This window comes from Chionomys nivalis, chromosome 14, assembly GCF_950005125.1.
Source record: "Chionomys nivalis chromosome 14, mChiNiv1.1, whole genome shotgun sequence".
Lineage (NCBI taxonomy): Eukaryota > Metazoa > Chordata > Mammalia > Rodentia > Cricetidae > Chionomys > Chionomys nivalis.
In genome coordinates, this window is record NC_080099.1 from 44,843,187 (window position 1) to 44,861,472 (window position 18,286).

General features: G+C 41.6%; 1 protein-coding gene across 1 annotated transcript; it reads right to left on the reverse strand.

Moving 5' to 3' along the window:
• Positions 1 to 11,879: 11,879 nt before the first annotated feature.
• LOC130886633 (protocadherin beta-15-like) lies at positions 11,880 to 17,989 on the reverse strand. Its single transcript, XM_057788622.1, has 2 exons — positions 15,620 to 17,989; positions 11,880 to 12,940 (listed from the first exon to the last, which is right to left on the reverse strand). Exons 1-2 carry the CDS (start codon positions 17,946 to 17,948, stop codon positions 12,846 to 12,848), a joined length of 2,424 nt encoding a protein of 807 aa, XP_057644605.1. The 5' UTR covers positions 17,949 to 17,989; the 3' UTR covers positions 11,880 to 12,845.
• Positions 17,990 to 18,286: the final 297 nt, after the last annotated feature.

The window sequence follows — 18,286 nt, forward strand, 5'->3', positions numbered from 1 at the left end:
GAGGTCCGTGAAGAATTTTGCTGGGATTTTGATGAGCATTGCATAGAATCTGTAGATTGTTTTTGGTAAGATTTTCCATTTTTACTATGTTAATTTTTCCTATCCATTAGCATGAGAGATCTTTTCACTTTCTGGTGTCTTCTTCAATTTCTTTCTTTAAAGATTTAAAGTTCTTGTCACACCAGTCTTCCACTTTTTTGGTTAGAGTTACTCTGAGATATTGTATGCTATTTGTGGCTATTGTGAAGGATGTTGTTTCTCGGATTTCTTTCCCAGCCCTTTTATCATCTGTGTACAGGAGGGCTAATGATTTTTCGAATTAATCTTGTATCTTGTTACATTACTGAAAGTATTTATGAGTCGTAGAAGTTCCTTGGTGGAATTTTTGGAATCACTTATGTAAACTATCATATCATCAGCAAACAGTGAGAGTTTGACTTCTTCTTTTCCAATTTGAATCCCCCTGATCTCCTTTGGTGTCTTATTGCTCTAGCTAGGACCTCAAGAATTATGTTGAATAGATATGGAGAGAGTGGACAACCTCGGCTTGTTCCTGATTTCAGTGGAATTGCTGGGAGTTTCTCTCCATTTAGTTTGATGTTGCTGTATATTGCCGTTATTATGTTTAGGTATGTTCCTTGTATCCCTGCTCTCTCCAAGACCTTCATCATGAAGGGATGTTGTATTTTGTCAAAAGCTTTTTCAGCATTTTATGAGATGATCATGTGGTTTTCATTTTTCAGCTTGTTTATATGGTGGATTATGCTGATTTTTGTATGTTGAACCATCCCTGCATCTCTGAGATGAAGCTGTCTTGATCATGATGGATGATGGTTCTGATGTGTTCTTGGATTCAATTTGTCAATATTTTATTTAGTATTTTTGCATCGATGTTTATGAGTGAGATTGGTCTGTAATTCTCTTTCTTAGTAATGTCTTTCTGTGGTTTGGGTATCAGGGTAATTGTAGCCTCATAAAAAGAGTTTTGCAATGTTCCTTCTGTTTCTATTGTGTGGAATAATTTGAGGAGTATTGGTATTAGTTCTTTGAAAATCTTGTAGAATTCTTAGCTGAAACCATCTGGTCCTGGGCTTTTTTTGGTTGGGAGACTTTTGATGACTGTTTCTATTTCTTCAGCAGTTATAGGTCTGTTTAATTTGCTTATCTGGTCTTGATTTGATTTTGGTAAGTAATATTTACCCAGAAGGTTGTCCTTTAAATTTTCCAATTTTGTGGAGTACAGGTTTTCAAAATATGACCTGATGATTCTCTGTATTTTCTCCATGTCTGTTGTTATGTCCCCCCTTTCATGTCTGATTTTTGTTAATTTGGATATTCTCTCTCTGCCTTTTGGTTAGTTCGGATAAAGGTTTGTCTATTTTGTTGATTTTCTTGAAGAACCAGCTCTTTGTCTAATTGATTCTTTGTATTGTTTTCTTTGTTTCTATTTTGTTGATTTCAGCTCTCAATTTGATTATTTCATGTTGTCTAGTTCTCTTAGGTGAGTTTGCTTCTTTTTGTTCTAAAGTTTTCAAATGTTCTGTTAATTCACTAGTGTGGGATTTTTCCAGCTTCTTGATGCAGGCATTTAGTGCTATGAACTTTCCTCTTAACACTGCTTTCATTGTGCCCCATAAATTTGGGTATGTTGTTTAGTCATTTTCATTGAATTTTAGGAAGTCCTTTATTTCTTCCTTGACCCATGATTCAGGTGTGCAATTTCCGTGTGTTTGTGGGTTTTCTGGAATTAGTATTGCTATTGGCTTCTAGTTTTAAAGCATGGTGATATGATAAGGTACATTTGGTTATCCCAATTTTTTTTGTATTTGTTGAGGTTTGTTTTGTTACTGAGTATGTAGTCAGTTTTTGAGAAGGTTCCATGAGGTGCTGAGAAGAATGAATATTCTTTTCTCTTTGGATGAAATATTTTATAGATGTCTGTTAAGTCCATTTGAATCATAACATCTGCTAGTTCTCTTACTCCTCTGTTCATTTTTGTCTGACTGATTTGTTCAGTGGTGAGAGGGGAGTGCTGAAGTATCCCACTATTAGTGGGGTTTAATATATGATTTAAGCTTTAGAAGTGTTGGTTTTTTTTTACATATGAGGGTGCCCTTGTATTTGGGGCATAGATGTTCAGATTTTCTCTTGATGGATTTTTCCTGTGACTAATATGAAATGACCATCTTTGTCTCTTTTGACTGATTTTAGCTTGCAGTCTATTTTGTTACATATTAGGATAGCTACAGCTGCTTGTTTCTTAGGTCCATTTGATTAGTATATTTTTTTCCAATCCTTTACTCCGAAACAATGTCTGTCTTTGATTTTGAGATGTGTTTCTTGTATGCAGAAGAAGGATGGATTCTGTTTTCGTATCCAATCTGTTAGCCTGTGCCATTTTATAGGTGAGTCGAGTCCATTTACATTAAAGAATATTAATGACCAGTGATTGCTATCTCCTGTTAATTTAGTTTTCATTGTTGGTCATGTTAATTTGTTCCTTTTTCCCTTCTTTGGGATTTGGTGCTATGAAACCATCAATTGTCTGAGTTTTTGTCAGTGTAGCCAACTTCCTTGGGTTGGAGTTTTCCTAGTATTTTGTATAGGACTGGGTTTATGGTTAGGTATTGGTGAAATCTAGTTTTGTCATGAAATATCTTGTTTTGTCCTTCTATGGTGATTGAAAGTTTTGCTGGGTATAGTAGTCTGGGCTGGCTTTGTGGTCTCTTAATGTCTGCATAATGCTTGACCATGACCTTCTAACTTTCATTGTCTCCAATGAGAAGTCAGGTGTAATTCTGATAGGTCTACATTTATATGTTGCTTTTTCCTTTGCAGCTCTTAATATTCTTTCTTTACTCTGTGTGTTTAGTGTTTTGATTATTATGTGATGAGAGGACTTTTTTTTTTGGATCCAGTCTATTTGGTGTTCTGTAAGCTTCTTGTATCTTCATAGGCATATCTTTCTTTAGGTTGGGAAAGTTTTCTTCTATAATTTTGTTAAATATATTTTCTGTGCTTTTGAGTTGAACTTCGTCTCCTTCTGTACCTATTATTCTTAGGTTTGGCCTTTTCATGGTGTCCCATATTTCCTGGATATTTTGGGTTAAGCTTTTGTTAGATTTAATGTTTTCTTTAACTGATGAGTCTATTTTCTCTATTGTATCTTCAGCACTTGAGATTCTCTCTTCAATCTCTTGTATTCTGCTGTTCATGCTTGCATTTGTGGTTCCTGATCATTTTCTCATGATTTCTGTTTCTATAATTCCCTCTGTTTGTATTTTATTTATTGTCTCTATTTCAGTTTTCAAGTCTTGAATAGTTTCTCTCATATATATGATTCATTTTTCTTGATTTTCTTTAAGGGATTTGCTGATGTCTTCCAATTTTTGTCTTTTCCTCCAATTCATTAAGGGAATTTCTCATTTTCTCTTTAAGAGTTCCAATCATTGTCTTGAAGTTATTTTTCAGGTCATTTTCTTCTGCTTCATCTGTATTTGGTTGTTTATATCTTGCTGTTGTAGGGTCTTTATGTTTTACTGGTGTTGTGTTGCTCTTTGCAGTGTTGTGTGTGTTCTTACCTTTTCTAATTATCTTTTCCTCTAATAGGTGTGATTGGGGATGTCTGAGATTCTGTTGTATAATTTTCTAGGTGCCTGTGAATCCAAAGCTCAGACAGTTGTTCCTCACGGTACAGTCAATGCTACAGTTCTAGTTACCTCATTGGTTACTCCGTGTTCCTGGAGATAGCTCAGTGCTCCTGTGCTTTCCTCTGCTCTCTTGGAATTTGCTGTTTCAGGCCTTCTTTGGTCTAGGTTATTGGCTTTGACTTGTTTCTTGTAAATCTTGGTCTGGATCCCCTCCTGCAGAAGTCCCTGGCTTGGAGTTTGTCCTACAAAGGTTTCTTGCTCTGTTCTACTGCCTCAGAGTTCCCAGGCTCAAGTGAGCTCAGAACCGCAGAGGACCTGGCTTAGGCTTACTCCCTCAGAGGTCCCAGGCTCACGCTTGGACCCACAGAGGTTCCAGGTTCCTGCCTAATCCCTTTGATGTCCCACACCAATGCCTGGACCCACAGAGGACCTGGCTCAGGCCTACTCCTTCTGTGGTCCCAGACTCGTGCTTGGCCACACAGAGATCTCTGGTTCCTGCCGACTTCTTCGGAGGTCTCAGATTCATGCCCAGACTGGCAGAGGTCCTGGCTCAGGCCTAGTTTACTCTTATGACCACATGACCATCTTTCCCACTTGTCTCTGACCTTAATGGGAATGGGGGAGGGCACTTCTCTCCCACCCCTGCCACCACAAAATAGGTAGATGTATATTTTTAAATTGGGAACAATTTTACCATTGTCAGTTTCAAGGCTGGCTCCCCCACACCTGTGCTAACAGCATTGGTTTAATTGTGCTGCCATGATGAGGTGCAGGGCCTTCTCTCGCAGGTGTTGCTGCTGGTGGGGGTCAGGGATGGATCTCCCACACTTATGACTGGAGAGCCAGCTCTCCCTCCTGTTTCAGGTATTGATGGGAAGGCAGATCTCTTCTCTACACATGCTACCACAAGGCAGATGGGTAACAGAGATAGCTGTTCCATGCTCATGGTTTCAGGGCTGGCTCACCCTCTGCCAACAGAATTGACTCTATTGTGTTGCCCAGGGCCCTGCTCTCTTGAATGTTGCAGCTGGAGGGGTTCAGGGATGGCTCTCCCTCTCTTACAAACACAGAGTCAGCTCTCCCATCTGGCTCTGACATTGATGGGGGAGTGCATCATTGCCCCACCACAAGACAGATGAGAAGTAGATACATTTCTCCCATGCTGACAACATCAGGGTTGCCTCACCCATACCTACACTAACAGGATTGGCTCCATTTTGCTGCCCTGGTGAGGTGCAGGGCCTGCTCTCCTAAATGTTGAAGCTGTTGGATTTTAGGGATGGCCATCCTGTTCTTATGATCACAGGCCAGCTCTCCTACCTGCCTCAGACTTTGATGTGCTGGGGGAGCGGGCAATGCCCCCCTGCCCATGCTGTCTCATAATAGATGGGTAATGGGGACAGCTCTCCCTTGTTCACTACTTTGGGACTGGTTCACCCACACCTCCACCAACAGAGTTGGCTCTATTGTGTTGTTCAAGGATGATGCAGGGTCTGTTCTCCCCAGTGTTGCAGCTGGTAGGGGACGGGGACAACTCCTGCTTTCGTGACCTCAGGACCAGCTCTCCCACCTGCCTCAGGTGTTGATGGGTTGGAGGAGGGCATCTTTCCCTTGCCTATGCTGTCATGTCCCAAGACAGATGAGAAATGGGGAGAGCCCTCCTTTGCTCACACCTTTGGGTCTGGCGCACCCACACATGCACTAACAGGGTTGGTTCTATTGTGCTGCTTTGGTGAGGTGCAGGACCTGCTTTCTCAAGTGTTGCAGCTGGTAGGGGCCAGTGGCAGGTCTTCCACTCTTATGACCACTGGGCCAGCTCTCCCACCTGATCCAGGCATTAATGGGAAAGGGCAGATGAGGAATGGAGCTAGGTCTCTTATGTTTCCATCCTCAGAGTTGGCTCACCTATGCTTTTATTAACAAGGTGATCTCTGCTGTGCTGCCCAGTCAAAATACAGGTATCACTTTCCTGTGTGTTGCAGCTGGTCAAGGGGTCAGGTCCCTCACCATCTCAGTTCTCTCCCTTTCTCTCTCATCTCTTGAGGTTGCTTCTATCCACAGGACCTGAGCCATTCTCATTCTCTCTCTCTCTCTCTCTCTCTCTCTCTCTCTCTCTCTCTCTCTCTCTCTCTCGTCTCTGTCTGTCTCTCTCTGTCTCTGTCTCTCTCTCTGTCTCTGTCTCTCTCTCTCTCCCTTCCATAAAACGCCATACTATACCTCTGCTCATTCTAATAATGGTCTTCTGGCTGGTGCTGCAAGGTACTGGGTGAGCCCATGTTTTCTCTTTGGAGCCTGGAGTGGGCAGCCCCAGGCCTGTGTATACATCTCCCTGTCTCACTCAGGTCACTGTGACACAGGGCTGGGCCATGTTTCTTCATTACAAGGAGATGGTTATAGCACCCAACCAGGCAGCACTTATTGCAGGATTCTGGTTGGTGCATTTGGCTATGTCCCATGCACCCCAGCCACATGACATGGAGTGGATGCCTGGCTAAAGTTCTGCTACAAGCCAGTGTTAGAATCCCCTGCCCCTGCTCTGCTGTGTTGTGTCCATTGCCTGGGATGGGTGGTGGCTCCAGCTTGAATGTGGCCGTCCCAGACCTGAGAGTCTGGAGGGTGCCCTCTGTTTCCATTGCCAGTTCAGGCCCAGATAATGCCAGCAGTTGCTACTTGAATGTGTCCCCCAGACCTAAGAGTCTGGGGGGGGCACTCTCTGTGTCCATTGCTAATTCAGGCCCGGGTTGGGCTGGTAGCTCCTGCTTGAATGTGGCCACCAAAGCCTTGAGAGTGTGGGGGGAGCACCCTCTGTGTCCATCACTAATTCAGGCCTGGGTTTGGCTGGCAGATTTTTCATAATCTTGATAGGCATTTAACTATGGATTCTAATTCTCTGACTAAAGAGTAATAATATTTTAAGTCTTACACGTTTCTGTTTGTATGAGTTCTCATTAGTGTATGTACTTATGTTCTAAAGATAAAATTCACTTTATCACATTTCTTATAGTTATATAATTTCTCTTTAGCATAAACCTTCATATAGATTTGAAAGAATATATATATATATATAAAATGTTCCTTATATTAAAATCATTTCCATCTAGTGTGAGTTCTTATATTTTGTAAGGGATGAGAAGCAGCTGAACATAGTGTTCCAGGTTTTTCCCCTCTATAAGAAATAGAAAGAGGGTCTGAGGAGATTGCTCAGTGGTTAAGTGTACTTTTTTTATCTTCCAGAGGACCTGGGTTCTATTCCTAGCACCCACATAGCAGCTCACAATCATCTGTAACTTCTCAGTTACATGAGTTCTCAGTCCTGTCTTTGGTTTCTGTGGGTAGCAGTTACTTTATATGGTGCAAAGAACTACATAGGGGCAAAACACCCTGTTGTAATAAGAGCGGCGGGGCTGCGTCTCCGGCACCCGGCCACCCGCAATGGCTAGCTTATGCCCCGAAATAATTACACGGAAACTGTATTCTTTTAATCACTGCCTGGCCCATTAGTTCCGGCCTCTTATTGGCTAGCTCTTACATATTGATCTAACCCATTTCTAATATTCTGTGTAGCCCCACAAGCTGGCTTACCAGGGAGATCTTAACCTGCGTCTGTCTGGAGTGGGAGAATCATGGCGACTCCCTGACTCAGCTTCTTTCTCCCAGCATCCTGTCTGTTTACTCCGCCTACCTAATTTTCTGTCCTATTAAAGGGGCCAAGGCAGTTTCTTTATTACTTAACCAATGAAACAACAGATAGAAAGATGACCCACCTCCATCAACACCCAAACAAATAAAAGAGAGAAAAGAAAGAGGATTTATTTATTTCACATGATTATGGATATTGAGAAGCCCACAATATGCTACATGTAATCTTGGAAACCAGCTAAACCAGTAGTAAAGCTCAGTTCTAATCCAAAAGCCCGAGACTATGGGAGCTGACTATTGGAAGTTCTGGAGTCCAAATACTGGAGTTCTGCTATTCAGAGGCAGGAGAAAGCTGGTGTTCCAGATGCTGAAGACAGCTGGTACCAGTTTCTCAGGTGAAAGTGAATCTTCTCTATCTGGACTAATGGTTCAAATTCTCATTTCTTTCAGAAATGCAGACACACCCAGGAATAATGCTTTATCATCTCTTTACATATCCCTTAATCCAGTCACCTTGGCTTTTAAAACTGTCCATCACATATAGTTTCCTCTCCAATGAATACACAAAAAGTATAGTATATAATGTGTAGTAAAATATGAAAAATAACTGGAAGATTTGTCATATTGTTCAAATCATAGAGACTTGCTTCATGTTTGTACTCACATAGTTATGAATGGAAGACCAGAACCTACATTTTTTATAGTTGTAGAACGCTTCCATTTTTCTCACTTGTGTAAATTTTAAGGAAGAGTAAATAAAGGTTTTTTCCACATTCATATCCATAAGTCTTATCTTCAATGATAAGTTTTACATGCACATTAGGGTTATAAGAAATAAAGTCTTTCTCACATTGTATTATATCCATAGGTTACAAATTTGATATGAGTTCTCACTTGCGTCCTAATAGACATTTAACAAATAAAGGTTTTCTCCCAATTTTTACACTCAGAATTTAGTCATCAAAAAAGTTGGAATGAATTTTGACTATTCTTATATTCATGAGACTTTCCTTCTCTGTGGTTGTTATCTGTAGAGTGGCTGGTGAAGAATTAATGCTTTCGACATTTGTACCCTCACGGTATTTGTCTCCAATGTGTCCTCTATATGACTCCGAAGACTCAAGGAACATTTAAAACACGTAAATCTCATATTGATTGAGTTTATGACCAACGTGTTATCCCATGTGTCTTAATTGAAAAGTCAATAAATGCATTCACATTCATCGATTTTCCATTATTTCTCTTCAGTATGAGTTCTCTAGCAAATATTTTAGCTTGGAATCTGGGTGCAGGCCTATTTCTTTTTATTAATTTCATTTTATTTCTTTCCAGTTAAAAGAACTTCCATATAGTAGATATAAAAGTTTTTTTGAGAGTTTTCCAATTTGATTTTATATACAGAGTTTTACTACCATATGAATTCTCAAATATAACTCCTCAGTCTTATGTTAATCTTCTGTGTTGTAGCAAAATGGATGAAGATCAAATGCTTAAAACTATTTTGTATTTTATGTGAATCAACCAATGCCAACTTAAGGTAAATTTTGCAAAGAAATGACGATTTTGATAATTTCTTAAGAAAAATTTTCAGCTAACGGCAACTGAAGATATACATGAATACTAAAAATTCAGAAGCAAAAGGAAACAGAAAATTATAAACAGAGGACTGAAAACAGATTGTTTGAATACGAAATTAAATAGATACAGCCATAGAAGCATTGCATATTACATATAAACCGAATGACCTTTTAAATTTTAAGACAGAACCAATAAAAAATAAAAAACCCAATTCTGCTGTTTACAGAATATTTACATTAAGTGTAAATGCAGGTTAAGCCTGAAATTATGGAGAAAGATATATCATGCAAAACTAAAATTATAAGAACTATGAAACTGAGTGGTTGGCACTAGGGCAGAAAGACCTGTAAACTGGACTCAGCCACTGCCCTATTGCCTTTCTGTCCACCCTTCATATGACCTCAGCTCTACAGGTCTCTGATCTGGCATAACTCTTCTCTTATCCCTTATACTCCTGCCACATCTTTAAGAGAACCAGCTTACCTAGAAACCTCTCATGCTGGGTTCTGACCATGGCAAATATCCACTGTCCAGGATCTCTCCATCTCAGTCCCAGGAACCCACTTCCCCACCAGCCCTAGTCCAGCTCCAGCCCAGTGTTTTAGCACAACAGCAGCAGAGCAAAACAGGACAGTGGGGCTTTAGCTTGAGCTTCTGCTAATGGGCTAGCGGTGGGGCCCCTTGGGGTCTGGAGTTAAGCTGGGGACAGATGAATACAGTTGCCTTCCCCTGGATGTCTGCTCCCGACCTGCCCCAGAGCTGCTAGCCTCTTGCTTCTTCCTGACTTTTCAATTACCTGTCTCCAGAAACAGCTCCTCTACCCTCATTGCCATTGTTCCAACTCCTGACCTGCTCCCTCTGAGCTCCCCAGCTGCCTCACTTCTTTGCTCCCTTCCTGCATCCCTCCACATCCATTTGTCCTGGTCCTCCTATAGCAGCCTTCCCACCACACACTCTTCACCCAAGTCTCCTATCCCACTCCACTCATCTCTTGTTCGGTACTCAGTCTCCTTCGGGTCTCCTCCTCTCAGAGAGGGCCAGGGCAAGGTTGGACCATGGTTCAGCAAGCCTGAAATCTTATCTCATTATCTTCCTTCTTTTGTATAGCTTAGTAAAGAAATGATCGTAACTTAAAAAAAGATAACTATGGGATGTCTTCATTAGACAAATGTTTACTATAATACAAAAGAGATACATTTTACAATGACAAATGCAAACTCATCACACTAAAACAAAACAAACAACAACAAAAAACCATACCTGTGTGAATCAAATAACAGATTCAAAGTGATAAGGCTTAAAAAATGCTAGCCAGACGGTGGTGGCGCACGCCTTTAATCCCAGCACTCGGGAGGCAGAGGTAGGCGGATCTCTGGGAGTTCGAGGCCAGCCTGGTCTACAAGAGCTAGTTCCAGGACGGGCACCAAAGCTACAGAGAAACCCTGTCTCGAAAAACCAAAAAAAAAAAAAAAAAAAAAAAGAAAAAAGCTAGTCTTGAGCAGAGAGATGGACAAATAAGTACACTATCATACTTGAATAAATTAACACATTCTTTTAGTAAATTATTAAACACAAAGGAAATCATGCATAAATAATATCAAAACATATGAAACAACTTTTAGCTAATATTTATAAATCGTCATTCTGACAAACTACAGAATGAGGTGATATTTTGTTTGTACTATAACAAACAATGCTTGCCTGAAGATCAGAGGAGCAGAGCCTCCAGCCATTAGTTCTTACCTTACTGAGTCCTCAGACCAAATTTGTGATCCTATCTCTAGGAATCTTCAGACTAAATGCAGTGAGCTTCTGTCTCCTCCCACCTTATATTCCTTTCTCTACCCAGTCATATCCCATCCTGTCTCAACTTTCCTAGTGCTGGGATTAAAGGCATGCAACCCCAAGTAAGGTGTGAGCTACCACTGCCTTGGCTGTTTCTTTTTCAGACTGGAACAATCCTGTGTGTCCCAGGTGGCCTTGAACTCACAGAGATCCACCTGCCTTTGCCTCCGGAGTGCTGGGATCATAGGCATGTGCACCACCACCTGGTTTCTATGGCTAACTAGTAGGTAACTCTGCACTCTGATCTTCAGGCAAGCTTTATTTGTTATAGCACAAACAAAATATCACCACAACACAATATCCATTTCTTCCAAATGTAGATGGGGAGGTTTGATAAGATGCTCCAGAACCACTACTGCTGTTTGGCTGTTAGTGACATAAAATAATTCAATCATTTTTCAAGGACTACAGTTACACAGAATATATCCTCAAATAAAAAAATTGGGGAGTATTAAAATAGTATTCCAAAAGTACTTTGAAATCAAGCAATACACTTATAATTTACCGACCTGCTGAAGAAGATAGAAATGACAAATTCAAATAGAATATTCATTAAAACATAAGTACCCCCACAGAGAAAACATACAACTTATTCATATTTTATGTGTTTTTATTTAAATTTGAAAAGTAAGCAAAAACCACAGAGAAACCCTGCCTCGAAAAACCAAAAAAAAAAAAAAAAAAAAGAAAAGAAAAGTAAGGCATAGAGTAAATAAGAAAACTAGCAAAAGAGAAAGCGAAACCCAAAGAAGATATGAAAATTATAGCATAATAGTAGAATTCGTTGGAATAGAAAATAAAATGAAACAGGCAATATATCAAAGGGAATGCTGCTTATTTTTTAAAAAATCAACAATAGTGATACTCTCATTAAGAAGAGAGGATAAAAAACCCATTACCAATATCTAGAATAAAAAGAAGAACATTATTGTATAGCCTAAATACACCAAAAGATAAAATTAATATTATAAATCATGTCTTTCAAATACTCCATGACTTGTATAAATTTTGAGATAAAAAGTTGAGATTGCAATGCAGTCTTCCCAAAGGAAAAAAAAATCACCCATGGATTATTTTAATACTAAATTATATCAAATTCACAAACATAAAAGGAAAATAACAAAAACTTTAAGAGTTACTCTTCAGTTGCTGTGATAGAAGACCATAACCAAATGAGACTGTGGGAAGAAAGTTTATTTTTGTTTGTGTTCCCAGAGAGAGACCATAATGGTTGGGGGTGCTATAGAAGCAGGGATCCAGAGCAAAAAGCTGACAGATCAAATCTTCAACCACAAACACCAAGTGGAGAGAGACAACTGGATGGGGTGCTGTGCTATGAACTCTTGAAGCCCAACCCGGTGGGTACTTTCTCCAGCAGCCCCAGAATGTCTCCCCAGAGAGCTCCACCAACTGGAGACTAAGTATTCAAATACCGGAGCCTATGGGAGACAATTTTCGTTCAAAGTATCACAAATACTTCACACAACACTTCGTTATATAGAAGAGGAAGAAACATTTGCCAAACAATTTGTGAGACAATGGAAACTCGAATGAACTGACCTAACAAGTTTGAATCTCTGGGCCTACTTCGAAACATCTCAGCACACGAGAAGACTGCTGGGATTAACCCAAGTATGCCATGCAGAAAAATCGAGAGCAAGACCAAATCTAAATGTACCAGTAATAAACTTCTTTTTCCCATTTTATATTCAAATCAACATTATTTTGAAATTTGTCTTCAGTGCTTCCAAGTGTCAGGAACTACTCCTACTCACTGGCTGTTAATAACAAGAGTCTGGAGAGAATAATACTTTCTTTTTCCTAACCCATTACCAGGCGAACTGGAGACTGGAAAGATGAGACCAACTTCCGAAAGTTCTGTCCGTCAGAGAGTGTGGTACCTGTGATCTCTGAGGTCAGTGTCACATAGCTGTCTCAGTACACGAGGGAAAAGTCATTAAAAGCATGTTCATAGAAAACCTGTTTACCCCTTTAAAGAGGCTTCCCTGTTACTAACTACGCTGGGATTTCTCAGCACTAGTGAAAGCTTTCCCAGTTGTACCTGTGACTTTTTCTCCAATGCAAGTGTGTCTGGCAGTGAATCTCCTGATTTTAGCATACCTTACAAAGCAATTAGGAAGAAAATTTCCTCCAGTCATCCATCTCATATTTTACTATAAACAACAAGAAGAAATCAGGCTGTACTTCCAACTCTTTCCCTGGAAATTTCCTTAGCCAAACATCCAAATTAATGAATGATTTTCCTCCTATATTGTAGGTCACAATTCAGCTAAGGGTTCTGCTACTATATAAGAATAAAAGTATTAATTTTCCTTTAGCTTTCAAAATGTTCTCCCTGCCTGGGCTCTTTCTAATAGTAACTTTAATGTCTATATTTCTCTCCATAGTTTCCTTTAAATGATTTATAAGTTCCATGTGCCAACATGTTCTATATGCACCAAGTTCCTCAATTCCTTTTGCACCTTCACTAACATACTTGTGACTATCACATTTCTACCAAGTCTGTACAGAGCAATCTGAACTTTTTCTATTCTGTATCTGCAATTTCATCTGTCCTCTGACCACAGTGCAGTTTAAAATTCACTTCTATAAATACATATGGTTTATTTTTGAGGCAGGGTTTCTCTGTGTTGCCCTGACTGTCCTGGAACTCACCCTGTAGACCAGGCTACAGGCTACCTAGAGATCTTGCGGTCTCTGACTCACAAGTGCTGGGATTAAAAGGTGTGTGCTACCACTGCTGGCCCCACTTCCATATTTTAAGTCATTCTATCAACTTCATTCTAGTCTAGGTACCAAAATTTGTATCAGTCAGGTTTCAACCAGAGAAATAGAGACTTTAGAAAACATATCACAAGTAAGTGACTTATTCTACTGTGGGAATTTTCTAGGAAGTTCAAAATCTGTATGGCAGGTTGAAATAGTGAACCGCATCTATAGTCCTTAAAAAATTTCTTATTCTGTCCCCTCCCTCTCTCTTGGCATGCATGTATGCTTTCAAAACAGAGTCTCACTAAGCAACTCTGGCTATCCTAGCAAAACAGGGTCTCATCTATGCAACTCTGGCTATCCTAGCAAAACAGGGTCTCATCTATGCAACTCTGGCTATCCTAGCAAAACAGGGTCTCATTATGCAACTCTGGCCTTGAACTCTTCCTAACTCTGCACCCCACATGATTTAGGATATACGCCCTATTTTAAGTTTAGTTTATTGACAACCTTAATTTCATTTGTATTTTATCTTTACAATGTAAAGTGATACTCATAGGTTCTAGGAATCAGTATGAACAGCTTTGAGGTCATCATTTTTTCAACTATTTCTCCAAATCATTCAACACGTCATCAACATATCCATTACTAAAAATTGTTTGACAAAATAATGCTAATTCTATAATACAAATTCCTTCTCAGTCAGAGCAATGTCTGTTATGATTCATGGCTGCACAACCCTGGCAGGTCCCCTGGTGGGTGGCAGACTGAGATGGGTGGGCGACAGACAGATACAACATGCAGAGAGAGCTTGGATACAGAGTTTATTTAGTATGTATTGGGAAGGGTATAAAGATAAGGAGTTAAGCAGGGAGGAAAAAGAAAGAGAGGGGGAACAGAGAAAGAGAAGAAAGAAGGGAGGAAAAAGAGGCAAAAGCTGCCTTTTCAGAAGAAGGGTCAGAGGAGAGGGGAGGGAGAGAAGGCTTGAGATCCCCTTGCCTCTGCTTTAGGAAGGTGGAGATTAGGAGTGGGCAGGACTTGTCTCTTAAAGGGACAGTGTACCCAGGTGATAGGGTAGACCAGAAGATTTGTTATTCCAACATTATCATCATCCAAAGCAAATAGATGTTGGCAATGTTATACCACCAGGAGGTAACCTGAGCCCAGAATTGGGATTTTACATTAAGATATCCTCACTATAAGTGATAACAGCAAGAAATACATCATTGTTCCTGGAATCTATTGATTTTACAGAAACTTCCTCACCACGGACATTGGGAGAAGCATGCCAAGGACTCCCATCAACTAAAGATAACAGGGAAGCTTTTATTCTTTTCTGTATTAATTTAGACAAGAAAGAAGAGGCAATATGGATACATTTTTCATGAGATGATATTTACAGTGAACATTAAAAAACTTGAAATTACCTTGCTACTTCCTCTTGGAGAAATGAAAGCATAAACATAGGATCTGAAAGACACTTGGTATTAATGAATATGAACTTCTTCCAAAAATAACACAAAGGAGGCGACTGAACTCTTAGTAACACCAAAAAAAAAAAAAAAACCAAGCAAACAAAAACCTATGGACTTTCAATTTTAAAATGAAGTATGATTTGAAAGAAATCATATATTCTTCTGTGGTGTCACACCTTCAGGAATGTAATTTTATTTTTTGAGAATTAATATGCCATGTTCATCATATAGCCCAGGCTGAGCTTGAATTCTCTTTGCAGTAAATGACCTTGAATTTCTGATAGCCTGCCTGCACCTCCAAATGCTGGAATTACAGGGTGATCCAACCTAGGACCTCCAACAAATTGCACAAGCACTCTATAAACTAATCTGTTCTCTTCTGTTCATTAGAATAGATTCACATTTTTTGAGAGAGAGAATATGGCAAATTCAATCAGGAACACAAAGTGCCCTGATGTAAAATATTCAGTAACCACAGAACTGGAAAAATACTCACACAGTTAACAAGCTAGTAAACAAACGATAACATTCCTTAAACTAGCAGAGAAATAAAAACAAATACAATTAAACATTACTACAAAATTTGAAAAGAAAATGCTAAATCGAAAGAGAATTAATTACACAGCAAGTGAAACGCGAAGTTTCACAAGCCTAAAATACTCGGGAAGGGTGGATAACCTTCTGATTGCCCATCAGAGTTTTGGTTTTGAATATTGGTAAACACTGGCTTCATGAACCTAAACTCATTACTCTGAGAGTCTCCGGTCAGACACACCTCATACTGGTAACTCTGGGACAGGGTCCCCGCGCCGCTGACATCTACCAGGTGGCCAGGAAAGTGTCCCTCAGGCACAGAGCAGCCACCCAGAGAGGACGCCCTGGCCCTCCTGCACAGCCTCACCACCACAAACAGCAGCACAGACAACAGGAAGAGAGAAGACACAGACGCCAAGGCGATGACCAGGTACAGCGTGAGCAGGTCGTCATTGTAGCCCGTGACGTCGCGAGCCACCTCCGGCAGAGGAAGGTAGGGCTGAGAGAAGCCATCCACCACCAGCACATGCAGAGTGACACTGGCAGACCGCGGAGGATCGCCATTGTCCTTGACCAGCAGCAGCAGCCTGTGCTTGGGAGCATCGCGCTCACTCAGAAGCCTGGAGGTGCGCACCTCGCCATTGTGAGCCCACACGCTGAACAGCCCTGGCTCCGTGGCCTTCAGCAGCTGGAAGGACAGCCAGGCATTCTGGCCCGAGTCACTGTCCACCGCCACCACCTTGGTGACCAGGTAGCCGGGTTCCGCTGCCCTGGGCAGCAGCTCTGTGTAGGGCGCAGAGGCGTTCTGCAGAGGGTAGAGCACGAAGGGCGCATTGTCGTTGGCGTCCAGCACTTGGACCCTCACCAGCACCTGACTGCTGAGCGCGGGCAAGCCTTGGTCTGTGGCGTCCACGCGGAACTCGAAGGTCTTCAGGACCTCGTAGTCCAGCGCCCTGAGCGCGAACAGCTGCCCGTTGTTGGCATTGATGGAGATGAGCGAGGCGAGATCCAGCTGCGGGTCTTGGATGGGCAGCAGCGAGTAGGTGATGTGGGCATTGGAGCCTGAGTCTGAGTCTGTGGCGCTGATGGTGCCTATGTGCAGGGCGGGGCTGTTGTTCTCCTGGACAAACAGGGTGTAGGAGCTTTGATTGAAGGCGGGGGCATTGTCGTTGACGTCAGACACCTGCACTGTTATGGTGTGCTGGGTTGTGAGCCTGGGTGTGCCCATGTCGGTGATTGTGATGGTGATGTTGTACTCAGCTCTGCTCTCTCTGTCTAACCCGCTCTCTGTCATCAGTCTGTAGAAGTTTTCAACAGAAGGTTCCAGTGCAAAAGGAATACCATCTTGGATGGAACAAACTGTCTTTCCATTTTCCCCAGAGTCTCGGTCCCGAATTCGAAATAGAGCCACTTCTGTCTCTGGTGAGTTTTCTGGGATGGGGCTGGTGAGCGAGGAAACAGTTAGTTCTGGGTAATTATCATTGACATCCACCACCTGAATAGAAATAGAACATTTCCCAGAAAGCCCTCCGCCATCAGATGCCTCTACGTCTATTTCATATGAAGATGCTGTCTCGAAGTCCAGTGTTTTAATTAGTCGAACTTCTCCTGAGAGGGCGTTTAGCTCAAAAGTTTTACTCATCTCCTGAGAACGATGAAAAAAAGAATACGATATTTCTCCGTTTGTCCCAGTATCTAAATCCTTGGCTGAGACCTTAGCAACCAGGGAACCCACGGGGCTGCTCTCTGGGATCTGCACCTGATAGAGCGCTTGTGCAAACTCAGGGGCGTTGTCATTGACATCCAAGACAATAATCCGGATTTGTGAGGTGCCAGTCCTGGGCGGAAAACCTCCATCCAGCGCTGTCAGAGTTAATCTGAACTCTGCCTGCTCCTCGCGGTCAAGCTCTTGGTCCAGCACCAGCTCTGGGTATTTCCTCCCATCACCTCGGGTTTGGGTGGAAACATGGAAATGGGAATTGGTACTGAGGCTATAGTTTTGAATGCTGTTGTTGCCCACATCCAAATCCTGAGCGCCTTTAAGTAGAAACACAGAACCAACAGAGCTACTCTCCAGGATCTTCACCGTCATTTCTCTCTCAGGAAACTCGGGAGAATGATCATTTATGTCTCCCACTCGTAGCGCAGCTCGAAATATTTCCAGTGGTTTTTTCAGTAACACTTGGAAATGTGTGACACAGGGCTCAATGGGGCCGCACAGCTCCTCTCGGTCCAATTTTTCATTTAATATTAGCTTCCCAGTCTGTAGATCAAGCTGCAAGCGGGATTCGTTATCCTCAGAGACCACCTGGGCTCCTCTAGCAGCCAGCTCTGCAACTCCCAGCCCTAACTCCTTGAGCAGATCAGCCAAAAACGTGCCGCTGGGTGTTTCCTCCAAAACAAAGTAATGGCGGGGCTCCCAGCCCGCCCCAGCCACTCCCAATAAGAGAAAGATCAACAGAACTTGCCTTTGTCTGTGCTCCTTTCCCATCTTCATCTTTGCTTAGGCACCCAGGGTACAAGGGCACCCAGACAGCAGTCAATCTGTCAGTTTATAGCCTGTTCCGAAGCGTAGGTCAGCAGCATTCTCTGGAGACTTAATGGTTTGAGCTCTGTCTAAGGTCTTTTTTTAGCCAGAGACCTGAAGAAGCATTTTTCCCCTCTTCCGCGGTCGTCCTTTTTTAAACCTTAGCCTGCAGCGCCACCATGCGTTGATTTTGCTTCTCAACAAATCGCTACATGGTTCCATTCTTTTTATGTAGTCTATTTTGGTTGTCAGACGTTAGAAAATAAATTCAATCAAGAAATTAATGTGATTTTGATTGTGCAGTCCCC

Excerpts from the sequence above, each read along its gene's own strand:
- LOC130886633 (XM_057788622.1), bottom strand. The coding sequence starts at position 17,948 with ATGAAGATGGGAAAGGAGCACAGACAAAGGCAAGTTCTGTTGATCTTT. Across the intron at positions 12,941-15,619 it reads GTTTACCAATATTCAAAACC|AATTTCCAGGGAAAGAGTTG; the intron begins AAAACTCTGATG and ends TTTGGCTAAGGA.